Genomic DNA, 14193 nt, shown 5'->3' with positions numbered 1-14193 from the left:
TACCTATCCCTAACTAGTCTGCTAGCCCTGGGTCCACATGGGATCCAGTGCAGCTTATGGATCTACTCAAGGCTTTAGGAACGTCTTCAGATGGAAAACCCAGGCTGATCTCTGCATGACTTAGCTATCCTGATGCCACGATCTGAGCTTTCTCGCTAAATAGTCAGCTGTCCAGCCTTTCTATCTCAGGTTTCCCTCTTGTCTTTAAAGAGTGTCGTTAAGTCAGTAAATTACATTTCCCTTCCAGTGGCTACAGATCAGTTCCCAAGTGTACTGAGTTTGGATTCCTGGAAGTACTGCCTCTGAATCCTGTTTTAAATCAGGTTCTGGCTGCTTGCTGGTGTTAAACATCCTGTACTACTTTTTAATAAGAGTTCAGGTGTTAGTACAGCTGTTCCAAGAAAACTCAAGACAGAGTAATTACAGTCTGGTTCCCAGTTCTCCACCTTGTATTTTAGTTGGATATGGTATATTTCCTGTTGTGGAGCTTGGTGCTGAAAGGCGTTTAGTTGCTGAGTTTTAGTAGTAGGCTTGTCCGTCCAGAAGTTGTTCCTAGTTATAAGATGTTTTGTAATGTAATTTATGGAAGTTGTTATTTGGAAATTTATGATCAAATATTGAAGAGTAGTAATGTTTCAGGTGCAACGAGGGCTTTCTAAAATATTTTTGAAGAGTATTATATTTTTAAAAGCTTCGGCTGTAGAGCAACTTTCGAAATCAACTGGGGTTGATTATATAGTTTACCCTTTGAATTTTTTAACTTTTGAGGTTTTATGTATGTTACAGTGTATCCACAGTGAATTCAGTGATGTTTTACTGCTAGGTCAGCTACAGATTTCACATTTGATCCACTGAGTCTGAGGCTGTATCATTACTTAAAAAAAGTGTCACCCTCCTTCAAAATCAGACTGTATGTAAAACCTTTGGAATTGGCTGTGTATTCAGTAATCCGCAAATGAGCACTGATGTTTAATCAGGATCTGACAGTGTGAATACTGGTGACATTAGTGGGACTCTGCTTAGTTTCTGGAGACCGTGCTGGTGGATTTGAACAGAAGTTTGCGAATTCATACAGAATTTGATTTTGGGGTTTATTTCCTGCATGTGAAAATAAAGCACAAAAGTGATCATGAAATGCTTCTGTTAATTCTGTCTAGATAAAAATCTGTTTTATTTAGCTGCAAAGCAGAAGCGGAGGAGTGTTTCTGACACAGGCCGTGAGATGGCGGTGTAGCCATGGGAATACAGCCGGTGCCAGCACTGTGCTTTTTCAGGGCAAAGCCCTGAGACCACACCCAGAGTCTTTCCTGATGCTATAACTTGTGACGTATGTAAATGTCAGAAACAAATAAGAAAATAGACCTAGACCAGATTTGTTTCAGGGACTTTGATTGCCAAAGAAGAAGAAAAAATATTGGGGGAACAATTCCTGTGATCTCACTTGTCGGATTACACCCAAATGACTTCAAACAGGACTGGTTCATCATAGCAGAGCAAAATCTGGACTGTAGTTGTTAGTAATTGTTAGATCAGGATCCACAGCATCTAAGGCTCAACTGCAGAAAGGCTCCATCTTCCTTATGATCTCAGAATACTTACATGGATCTCTTTTTGGCACTGTCTTAATACTCTGGGCAACGTGCACAGAATGTAATAGATGTTTTGCAGTTTAAGAAATGCTGATTTAGAGCAAAATTCTAATAGTCTGGAAGGGTGAGTGTTTTTAAGAAGAAGGACAAGGCATGGAAAACAAAAACTGCTAGAATAAAGCAGCGCTGGAAACAAGTGGAATAGGCATGGTGTTATTTTCCTATCTTAAAAAAAAAAATCTCTCTTGGGTTATATATATAAGTAACTGCTTGTCTTAAAAGCTACCACTCCCGGAAACTGGTTTAACAACTTCCACTCCAAAATATTTGAACAATATTTACCAGAGAGACAGCCCTGCGCTGAAGATCTAAAATGGTACAGAGTGGTTGAAGTGCTGTTACTTGTCCTAGTCCAAACCAGTTTGGCTGAAAAGTGTGTGTTAGTGGGAAATATGGCTTAGTGTTCAAGATATCAAGATGACCTAGTAGGGTCTTTTCTTTTCCCTGCACTGTGAAGCACAGCTTACTTCCTGTCATAAAGGTTGTCATTTTAGAGAAAGTGCAGCCAAGAGTGCTAGTCTCACTTTAATCTCTGTTTTCTACTGCTTACAGTTCTCTTAGCTTTTAATTAATTCTTTTTTTGGACTTCTAAGGTAATGTGAAACGAAATCTCATTTTCAAGGGAGATGCTTTTTCATTGTGCCAGCTGGGGTAATGTTCTGTTCAAGGTTTGCTTTATGGCAAGGGTGACATATATATGCTTAACATTGGAAATAAAAGATGTACAGAGAACCAGACATGAGATAAATTCACTACAGGTCATTTTCCTAAGGTACCTGTTCCTAAGATTACTTGATAGTAATCTGATAGTGGACTGCATGTCAGTGCTGTAGCATTTTGTGTTGTAAGGATTATGATCTGCACAAATGTGAAAATAGCAGATCCTGCATATATCTTTTGAAACGTAGGAATAGAGATAACGGCAATTATTTTGGTGATCAGTGAATTAATCATGAAATCGGTAGCAGTCTGTTTTTTACTTTGATAGAAGTCTTTTACTAGGAAAAGTGTAAATATAGAGGTATAAGGGGCTTGGTCTGAGATGTCTAATTGCGAAGTTGTTGATCAAGTAAGGGAGATCAGTTATAATTGTTTCCAGCTTGGATCCTGGTCCTAGGGTTTTTTCCCACAGGAGTTCTCAGTTTATCCTCTCTTGCCACAGACACTCATTCCCATCTGACATATCTTGATGCTACCTGACAATTGGTTATCCATATTCAGTCTCCTTTGCCCCACATTTCAAACCATGTTCACTGAGATACTCCAGCACATATGATAACTTGTAGTGGTGTCACTGTTCTCAGGAATAATCAAAGTAGTCAGACTTCTGAGCTCCACATCAACATAACCTCATCATGCAATTGAGCAGCAGCTGGCAATATTAACCTTTCAAAATAGCCACCTCCTAGTGACAGACTGTTGTCTTTCTTGATCTTTCCCCTATTTCCCAGAAGACTCTTAAGCGAAGAGGCAAAATAGGCTTTCAAAAGGAGCCTCTCCCTTCCTGTCCTTTGTGAAGTGGAGACTCCTTTGGTTTCTCAGCCCATTCTTCCAGCCCAGCTGAGCTCAGATTTTCCTCTTGGAAAATCATTGCTCCAGTGTAATCCCTGTGTCAAGCAGATCAGCTGAGATTCAGAGCTCCAGTTCTAGGTGCTACTGGTAAATCACCTCATGCCATTTCCCTGCCAATGGCAGCTTTTGGTATGATGCTGTGAGAAAAATCATTGAATGAGGGTTATATGTCTGGTCTGCAGACAAATGACGTACGTGCTTGGTTAGAATCATAGAATCATTTAGGTTGGAAAAGACCCTTAAGATCATTGACTCCAACTGTTAACCTAGCACTGCCAAGTCCACCACTAAACCATGTCCCTAAGCACCACATCTACATGTCTTTTAAATACCTCCAGGGACGGTGACTCAACCATTTGCCTGGGCAGCCTGTTCCAATGCTTGAACCCTTTCGGTGAAGAAATTTTTCCTAATATCCAATTTAAACATCCCCTGGCACAACTTGATTTACTCACATTTTAGCAAGGAAGAACGACTGAGTAAGACAACAAAAAGCAAAATTTATGTGGCTGACTACCATGACTTTTTGGTCAACTGTCATTGTACTGAAGAACAGAAATAGCTGCTGAATTTTTAATGTTCAGAGAGTGAAAAAAACTTTAAATTAATTTCCCAATAACGTGCCGTGTAAGGCCTGATGTACCACTTCTCAAAGAAATGCCAGAATATGCTTTCAGATACCTTTCTAAGGAAAATCAGGAAATAAGTGAAAGAATTAGAAAAATTCGAAAACAGAAGAGAACACAAGTAACAATATATTGTATAGTTGTTTATTTCTTCCATTGATTTTTAACTAACAAATAAAAAGACAGGAAGGTATAACCCAAGAGTATCTCTGCTGAAGTATGCACGCACTGTAGACTGTAACAAAATTTTAGCTGCCTTTTGAGTAAATGAAGAACTTTAAGATTATACATGCTTTTGAAATCGTCTTGTCCTCTAGATAGACACTGTAGGAGCTTCTCTTTTGTATAGAGATACTTGAGTTAATTTTAAATGAGCTAGCAAAGATATTGCTAGTAGGTCAGTCATGGTTCATCACTGTGAGCACTTATGCTAGCTAGTTTTATGCTAGCTAGCTCAGATATTTGTTTTTTTATACAGAAACCAGCCATATGTATATGTCTGCAGATCGGAAGCTGCACAAGCTCTTATACAGGCTAACAAACTGCCACATGTGAGCTTCTGTGTCCTTCTGTGGTGCAAATACATACTACTGATTCCTACAGGAGCTTTGTAACAGGAGCTGGTAGTGGTTGAGCCATGATTTAAAATCACATCATACCAGAAATTGTAATTTAACTTGAATATGGGTGGGATTTGGCCTAGAAGTATGTTAAACTTGCTAATCTAACCACAATGGTATGTATTTTCTCATATGTTTTTTTTTCAATAGGGTCAAGTTCATTATCAAAGCTTTAAAGTGATGGAATATGGTAAGTGTTATTTAAGGGCATTTAGTAGTGACCAAAATTGGTAGTTGATTCTCCATTAATTTAGACTAGCTTCCCTTGGCTAGCACGAACCTTATGAATGCTCCAGAAGTCTAATTTCCAAATCTCTTGCTTCTGTGAGACTGACTCTGTGTCCTGGGAAAAACATAATCTTATCAGCTGCCCTGTTTATCTTTGGTAGTTTTAATGACCTACTACCGTAGTGTCTGGATGTCATGCAATCTTTAAAATACTTATCTTAAGCCTATGAGATGCAGTTATTGTCCCTGTTTTTCCAGGATCATGCAGGCAATGTGTTCATCCCAAAAGATCTGTATAATGTCTGATCATGAAGCTTGCTGATGATTCTGTAAAGGCTGAATAAGCTAAATGTTTTATATTTCAGTCTTACAAGCTTGTGTGCAGGCTGCTTTTATGATGCTTGGTGTTCTCCTTTCAACAAAAAGTCTTAGTCTGGGGCATGTATAGGCTTGGATTTAAAATATATGTTACCTTATATTCCCTAGGAAACTGTAGCAGTCTTTACCATATTACATGTTCTACCCTTATTCTTAAAAAAAGAAAAAGATACTATTTCCTGTGTGAATTTAATGCTTTCTGTAAATTTTTTTTTTCAGTTTTACCAAAATTTGATGTTATGATAATAACACCATTATACTACTCTTTGAGAGAGGAAGATGTAACTGGTGTTGTCACTGCAAAGTAAGTAAATTGTTAGAATCATAGAATCATAGAATCGTTTAGGTTGGAAAAGACCTTTAAGATCATCCAGACCAACCATTAACCTAACATTACAAAGTCCACACTAAAACAGTCAAGGGTAGACTAGACTAAACCATGTCCCAAAGTGCCACATCTACCCGTTTTTTGAACACCTCTAGGGATGGTGACTCCACCACTTCTCTGGGCAGCCTGTTCCAATGCTTAACTACCCTTTCCATGAAGAAATTTTTCCTAATATCCAACCTAAACCTCCCCTGGCGCAGCTTGAGCCCATTTCCTCTCATCCTATCGCTAACTACTTGGGAGAAGAGACCAACACCCACCTCACTACAACCTCCTTTCAGGCAGTTGTAGAGAGCAATAAGGTCTCCCCTCAGCCTCCTCTTCTCCAGACTAAACAATCCCAGTTCCCTCAGCCACTCCTCATGAGGCCTGTGCTCCAGACCCTTCACCAGCTTTGTTGCCCTTCTCTGAACATGCTCCAGCACCTCAATGTCTTTCTTGTATTGAGGGGCCCAAAACTGGACACAGTATTCCAGGTGCGGCCTCACCAGCGCTGAGTACAGGGGGACAATCACCTCCTTGCTCCTGCTGGCCACACTATTCCTGAGACAAGCCAGGATGCTGTTGGCCTTCTTGGCCACCTGGGCACACTGCTGGCTCATGTTCAGCCAGCTGTCGACCAACACCCCCAGGTCCTTTTCTGCTGGGCAGCCTTCCAGCCACTCTTCCCCAAGCCTGTAGCATTGCATGGGGTTGTTGTGACTGAAGTGCAGGACCTGGCACTTGGCCTTGTTGAACCTCATACAGTCGGCCTCGGCCCATCGATCCAGTCTGTCCAGGTCCCTCTGCAGGGCCTTCCTACCCTCCAGCAGATCGACACTCCCACCCAACTTGGTGTCATCTGCAAACTTACTGAGGGTGCACTCAATCCCCTCATCCAGGTCATTGATAAAGATATTAAACAAGAGTGGCTCCAAATCTGAGCCCTGGGGAACACCGCTCGTGACCGGCTGCCAACTGGACTGAACTCCATTCACCACTACTCTCTGGGCTCAGCCACCCAACCAGTTTTTTTACCCAGGGAAGACTATGCCCATCCAAGCCATGAGCTGCCAGCTTCCCAAGGAGAATATTATGGGAGACTGTGTCAAAGGCTTTGCTAAAGTCCAGGTAAATGACATCCACAGCCTTTCCTTCATCCACCAGGCAGGTCATCAGGTCATACAAGGAGATCAGGTTGGTCAAGCAGGACCTGCCTTTCATGAACCCATGCTGGCTGGGCCCGATCCCCTGTTTGACCTGCACATGCCTGTTGAGCATACTCAAGATGAACCTCTCCATAATCTTTCCCGGCACCGAGGTCAGGCTGACAGGCCTGTAGTTCCCTGGATCCTCTTTCCGGCCCTTCTTGTAGATGGGCGTTACATTGGCAAGCCTCCAGTCATGAGGGACCTCCCCTGTTAACCAGGACTGCTGACAGATGATGGAGAGTGGCTTGGAAAGCTCCTCTGCCAGCTCCCTCAATAGTTCAAGTCTGCCCTCTGGAAGTCCATGGTAGCGGTTTTTCTGGCCCTCCTCCTTACTTCGTCAAGAATCGAAAACTCTATCATATCATGGTCGCTAAGCCCAAGATGGCCTCCGACCACGACATCTCCCACGAGTCCTTCTCTGTTTGTAAATAGCAGATCAAGCAAGGCACCTCTGAGATTGAATCCCAGCAGTGCCAACGTTTTGCTGATACGTCATAATTATTTATAGGGCATGACTTCTTTCCTGGTGACTGTTTTTATAGGCATAATGCCTCTGTATATGAAGAGTTTATATGTCCCTTACACATGTAGATGTCATAAAACCCTTTTCCTTTCTCATCTCTGCAGTATTATTAGATTAAGTACAGGGATGCTACCCAATGGCAGTATAATTTCAAGGTTAATGGCAGCTTATTACTGTAATTAGGTCTGTTTGGAAAGACTGATTTCAGGTGCAAGGCAGTGTTGTCAGAGTTCTTCCTGTAACTATGCTATTTGATTATTCTTTCCCTCTGCTTTTCTGCTTTGATATTTCTTAAGTAGCTGCCAATCAAATCCATAATGATTTAAAGAGCTTAAAGCTATCACATCTGAATGTATTACTGCTGATTGACTAGAATGATTTTGGGTTCCCCCCCTTCTCTGTCTGAATCTGATAATGTCATGGCTATGCATAACTTGGAAACATTTATACAAAATTTTTATTTTATTATTAATAAAATAAAGGTTACTAATGGCAGTCTAAGAAGTGAATATCATAGAATCATAGAATATGTTACAGTTTTCAGATTTGCTGCAGCTGCAAACTATGTTTGCCATGTAATAATGCCATGATTTCTTTGGACTGTGATTATTAAATGATTTGAGTACAAATATCTTGAGATCTCTCATTTTGTGTTAGCAGCATTTGGGAAGCAGAACACTTGCACTTCCCACGTCCCATTTTAACTCTACTGCATATTATTTATGATGCTGCATTGGTGTTCTATTCAATAACTTGCTTCCAGCTTAGCTTAATATAGTTAATTTTCCTACATTGTACTGCCCATAATAATAGGAATAGGTTTATACAGCTCTTGTGCAGGAAAGAGCAGCACTGTGTATGTTCTCCAGGTTTTGGGCTTCTGACTTCAGTGTCGATAAACTGGTCTCAGTGTTGAAAACTCCATGTTTCAAAGTACAAATGTGTTCTAGCTATGTTTGAGGCTAGGGAAGAATATTGTAGTAGAACTTTTTGGCTCGAGGGCTTTTCAGGAGCCCAAGCCTCGGAGGTGGTGCATTGTTTGACTTTGACTTTGATGTGTTTCAGGTACACATATGGAAAGCCAGTAAAGGGAACTGTAACGGTCACTTGCCTTTCTGTCTCTTACTGGACAAACAAGAGAAATATAACAACCACAATGGAGGTGAGTCTTCCCTTAGCAGTTTGTAGCATTGTAGACTTCAAGCCTGTGTCTCCTTTTGTAGGTTAAATATGCCTGGGACCATTCTCGGGTGCTGAGTTCAGCTGGCATGGGCTATGGGGTGACTTGAATGGATAATGTTAAACTCTCTTTAATTTCCAGAATAAAGTGTCTACATTCAGACTGCTTGTTGGGAATGATACTTGGCTGCTGTGATCCCTCATACTGTGTCTGGAAGTTATTTTGGAGAGTGCTAGTTGGCCCAGGTAGAAAAACTTCCCAGGAGCTGCTGTAGCAGCATAAGTGATGGAGGACCCATACCCAGGAAGGCTCCCTGGCCCTGTGTGTGCCCCTGCACACTCAGCCCTGTGTTACAAGGCCAGAGGAGACCACTGCGGTTGTCTAGGTGGAGCTCTAGCATGGTAGAGACCAAAGTGGTTTGCCTAGTAAATACATCTGAGTTACTGTACTAGTTGTAACCTGGAGCATGAAATTTAACAAGGCATGCAGTTTTGATCTGCAGACTTAAAAGTGGTGATAAATTCATGGCATCCTTTTGCAGAATCAGGCATTTTACTTTTGAGCTATGGACTATGTTTAAAACAGGTTCAATGTTTGCTAAATGGTGTGCCTGTTGTTTTCTGTTGGCTGACTTCAGCAGCTGGCTGACTTCATTGCCTTCAGCAGCATTTAGCCTACAGAAACTCTGAGCTCAAGAATATTGGATAGGGTATACTCCCCTCCTCAGACCTGTTCATTGTGTTTTTTCTGTAAAGCATAGGCACCACTGCTCTAGCCATGTAGAAGCGGATAATTGTAGATATTAGAAAAAAAAAAGTAACTTTCTCCATAAGGCGTTGTTGACTCTAAAAAGTAATTAACTTCTACTGGATTTAGTAAAAATGGTTACTGAAAGCAAAAAATAAAGGTCAGCGTTCATAATTTCCTGGTGTTGACACTCCAGAACTTGTGTGTGGGGACAGCTACAGGACTTAACCAGAAACAAGCTATTTTAGATGGAAAGTTATCCTTGACTTTGCTGGCTCAAGATTTTTTTTTTTCCCTATATTGCAGATAAATGGATCTGTGAATGTAACCTGTAACAAGCTTATGTTGCAAAACTTGAACGCTGATCAGTCGTGGCACCAAGGTGACAGTGATTACGTAGAACCAATAGAGATTATCGCAGTGGTCACCGAGTCACTCACAGGTATGTGGCTGTGTGATGTCTTCTGACAGAAATCCAAAGAGTAGGCAGTGTTGGAAGAGCTTACCGCTATGCGGAAGGGCTTGGAGTGCTAGAAAAGCATTGTATGCTGATGGCAGTACAAACCATCTACGTGCAAATATGTTATCTGAAAAAAATATATTATCTGAACTGTTGCTTGCGTAGATATTAAATAGTTTAACCAGCTGTTAACTCAGCTGAATACAGTTCTATGCTAAAGAAATACGTGCAGTCAATGTTTGATTGCTTTTGATGAGAAGAGTAGACATAAACAATTGCTAGCATTAGCCTGAGTCTTATGAATGCAAGTTTAATCACAAACTTACCTTACTTGTTTGTTTGTAAACCACATCAGTAGAAAGAGTTCTCTGGCCCCATGTTGTCCACTGTCTGCCCTCTTCTAGACTGGCTGATTGACAAACTGAGCCTTTTGGCGAGTTCATGTTCCACTACACCATGCATATTAGAAAAAAGTCATTTGTACAAAATTTCTGCCTGTCCCAGAAGCTAGGTTTCATTATAGACTTTCTGTAGAAACCCTGGCAAGGTGAAGTTGGCTGATTTGGGATTCTTAAGTTTCTTCCTTCTGTCATTCTGACATAGTCTGTGTGGAGTAGAGCACTACGGGGTATGGCTTATTTAGCATTGTGGAAGACAGTACCAGTACGTACACCACCTTTTTACTGATCCTTAGCTGGAAGGATGAAGAGTGATAGGAGTGAAAATGGTGAAAAATATGACAGAATTATTTAAAAATCATGGACTGTAAATAGTATTGCTTCTAAAGGAATATGTATGTTAAAAGCATGTTATCTAAACACATACAATTATTCAACAGGAATCTCCCAAAATTCAAGTACCATCATATTTCCAAAGCAAAGTGTCTATTTTATTGAATTTATGGACTACTCTAGAGTTATAAAACCTTCTCTGAACTTCATAGCTACTGTAAGTTCTTTTGGTTTATTACGATTTGTGCATAAACAAATGTGAATGCTTCTCCTGTATTTTTGCTTAGATGCCATAGTTTGCCTCAAATTTTTAAGTATAATTTACAGATTTGCTTTCAAATTACCTCTTTTTCATGGTACATAGTGGCAAATACTAAACTTAGAGGCGTTTGCTCTAGAAAAGGATAAAGTGGCAGGGAATGCTGTGGTCTTGGCAGGATATGTTTGAGTAGTTTGTCAGCATTCTTATAGAAGAGAAATCTTTTCAGTTTCTGGCTGATTGTTTTCTGTTAGGTAACTGTGCTTTAAAACAATAGAGTAGTTATTGAGTCCCAACCCTCCTAATAATATTTATATATGGAAGTGTGTATATATACACACACAAATATATACTTTATATAATGCACATAAATATAATTAAACATCTGTTACAAAATTCAGTAAAACTTGTCAAACCACATTGCTCTCAAGTGAAAGTGTCTTTTCTGCCTTCTGTCCTGTCTTTCTCATACCAGCTGCAGTCCTCTCACAGAAGTATTTCATGTTCTTCATGCTGTCCATAGTTTGTGTTCAGTATTTCTACATTTAGCAGAGGTTGCATATTGCATAACTGCATTTTGCTTGAAAAGGGGAATCAATGTTACAATTCTCAAGCCTTTACTGTATAGAAATCAGACCTAAATACCAACAAAATAGGCTGAATATACACTTTCACAGTAGATTGGCTCAAGCCATAGCTTTGTGCTAGCCTGATCGTTTGGGTCTTTGGTTTTCGTCCTTTTCATTTTCCTTGCCAGCATCCCAGTTTGACTCCAGCTCTGACCTGCTTCTTCTTCCTCTTCCAAAGATGAGCTGAGTGAGAGGTAGCTGAGGCATTTAGTAATGCTTGCAGCTGGCAGAGAAGAAGGTATCAGTTATGCTCCCAGAGGAGTGTGAAGGAACAACTGCTGCTATTACTAGTAAGTGGAGATCTGTGCATGCTGTACAGAGAGCGGATAGGAAAATAATGGCAGAGGAGGAGAAGTAATGGAGTGACAGACCTCTGGACTGACAAAGAGAAACGAAACATTAGTTCAGTGCTTTTAAATGTAGAAGTTGATTTTTGGAGTGTATAATGCAGAAGGAGAATGGTTTTACTATGGGTGAGAATCTGCTTGAATGTGGGAATAGAGGTTGATGTAAGTTGTAGTGCTGATTGATGGATGCTGGAGTGAAGAAGTCGCAGACTGTCAATTTTGGTCTTGTTTTAAGTCATTTCTTCAGCTCATTTGATGAATCCATAAAGACATCTGACTCGGCACCATCTCTGCTCATCTGACACATTTTCCTGTACATGATATAATGTTAGCTTGTCCTTTGTTGTGGTGGTGAGATACAAGTGATAAAATTAAGTATTCAGACTGTAGGTAGGATATGTATAAGACAAGCATTTTCAACAAGAAGAGTAATTGGGAGAGCTGAAAGACAGGTCACCTTTCAGTTCTATCTGCTTTGCTTTTGCTCTTTTTTTAATCCCTGGAGTTATGAATAATTTTGTTCTTGGCTGACTTGCCTACCTGCAGTGTTCACAAGGGATTAAAAATAACTGATGTGTGAGAAATCTGAGGATACCCTTGTTTTTTTGATATGATGTGAGTGCAAATACATTGTTATGTCATGCGCTGTGCATTTTAGCTTTACCCTGTTTGATGGGTGTTTTCTTTATTTTTGTTTTTAGCTAAAGGTGACACGTTCTGATAGCAACCAGCTGACAGCTGAAGAGAGGCAGAATCTTGTTACAATCACGGCACAACAGTCAGACCTGCTTTTTCACCACTCTTCACTTTCTCACCTTGAGAATGAGGCAACAGAGGAGAGAAATCTGACAGTTCATGTCCTGAATTACACGGTCCCAGAAAATGGAATAATTGATATTGAGTTTCCAATCCTGTCCGGTACAAAAACTCTGAGAGTTCAGGTATTGCTTTGTAATATGTTGCTTTGGAGCAGCGACACACCAAATTGAGCGGTCTGTGATCAATGATACGCTGTTCCTGCCATCTGCAACAGCTGATATGTCACCTACTCTTATTTTCCTTACCTCATAGTCGTGTTAGAGCTGGAAAGAAAGTGATAGATCCTGTCTAAATGTGATCTAATAATTGCATCAAGATAGCAAGGGAAAAAACAAAACAGATACCCAAAGCAAGCGGACAAGTGGTCCTGTACTGCCATTGAGGCTACCATGCTCTTGTAAACAATACCATATAAGTGAGCAGCACACAGATTTTGCTGTTTTGATAAGAGCTTTGTTTTGCATTGTCTCGCAGGCAGAGTTCCTCAGCAGTAAGACCGACATAGGTGTTTATGATGTTTTCACCTCCCCCAGCCAGACCTATCTCCAGGTTAAAACAAAGAGCCAGGATATAAAGGTACAGTCTGAGACAAAACTTGGCAAGGTAAGAACCGTTCAAGTTACTCATCATGTTTCCATGCTGATCCATATGAATCGTATGCTTTTCCTAGGCTGGGAAGCCTTTTGAGCTGAGCATTGCAAGCAACAAGCCAGTGAGAGAGTTCCACTATCTGGTAAGTTACTGGTTTTATGTATGGGGACAATCCAAGATGACTTTTACCAACTTGAGAAATACTCCAGTGAGTGGAATGTGATTGAATGTTAGAGAGATTAGGCATTTTTTATTGTGCTTTGTGAAAGAGGTGGCCCAAAAACTTCCTTTCCCCTAGGATGGTCCTTTTTGAAGAGCGCTCCATTTCGCTACCTAGCAGAAATGCCTCTGGCACTGCAAGGAGGTGCTCTCTGGGAGAAGCGCATCTCTGATTTGGGTGTTGGGTTACCTCTGCTTGCAGATGTGTGAGACAAGGCGCAACTGTGAGAGCAATACTGTCTGTGACTGTGCAGAGCACCCACGATGGGAAAAGGGACAGGGATGTCCCAGGAGCAGCCCAAGCTGGGGCTTGTTAGCAGGTCCTGCAGATGCAGGTGCAAGCAGGGGGCACAGGTTCAGGACTGTCAGGGCTGAGCCTGCAGGCACAAGGTGAGGAGAAGACCTGCCTGCTGAGGAAACAGATGGTCCATTGGGCAGGGTGGCATTGTTAACAAGGGAACTTCGTAGGAAGCATTTTAAAATAATGGCTTGGGTAATGGCTTGTTTAACGGCTCGGCTGCTGTACTGTATTGTACAGCATCTGGATTGAAGGGTTTGTTATATATACCATCATCAGTCTCCCATCCTGTCCTTAACACATGCCTGTCTTGCGCACAGTCTACACCATAATGATCATGATAACTGCAATTCTTTTTCTTTCAGAGGCTTTAATAGTAAACTGAATAAGGAAAACTTTTGGACAATATAAAATGTGGGCATTCGTGTGTATTTTCTAAAATAGAAACGCTCTCTAGAAGATTTAAAAAAAATCAGGTCCATGCAGTCAAAGGCAGGGAACTGCCCTTCATGGCTCTGTCTTCATTAGTAAGTGGTATGGTCTAATAGGAACAGAGTTAGAGTGAAAAAGTTGATGCTGTGGGCCTGAACTCCAGGTGTTTCAAGGTACCTTCAGACTAGCTCTAATCTGGTCTGGTAAAATGAATGCCTATTTTTAACTGGAACACGTTAGTGGGCTCCAGTTCACACTTTCCACGGTGCAAACCCAAGTCTGGTAAGTAGAGGTGTTTGGGAGATTT

General features: G+C 40.9%; 1 protein-coding gene across 1 annotated transcript in view; it reads left to right on the top strand.

Moving 5' to 3' along the window:
• CD109 (CD109 molecule) overlaps positions 1 to 14193 on the top strand; it is a 78431-nt gene that overhangs the window by 24625 nt on the left and 39613 nt on the right. Inside the window, 8 exon segments of the mRNA XM_075707895.1 lie at positions 4618 to 4657; positions 5293 to 5377; positions 8240 to 8336; positions 9408 to 9543; positions 10400 to 10509; positions 12229 to 12468; positions 12821 to 12922; positions 13017 to 13079. Of these exon segments, the coding sequence (XP_075564010.1) occupies positions 4618 to 4657; positions 5293 to 5377; positions 8240 to 8336; positions 9408 to 9543; positions 10400 to 10509; positions 12229 to 12468; positions 12821 to 12922; positions 13017 to 13079 (873 nt within the window).

The sequence above is a fragment of the Pelecanus crispus genome, chromosome 3 (assembly GCF_030463565.1).
Source record: "Pelecanus crispus isolate bPelCri1 chromosome 3, bPelCri1.pri, whole genome shotgun sequence".
NCBI lineage: Eukaryota > Metazoa > Chordata > Aves > Pelecaniformes > Pelecanidae > Pelecanus > Pelecanus crispus.
This window is presented reverse-complemented; position numbering and strand designations above follow the sequence as displayed.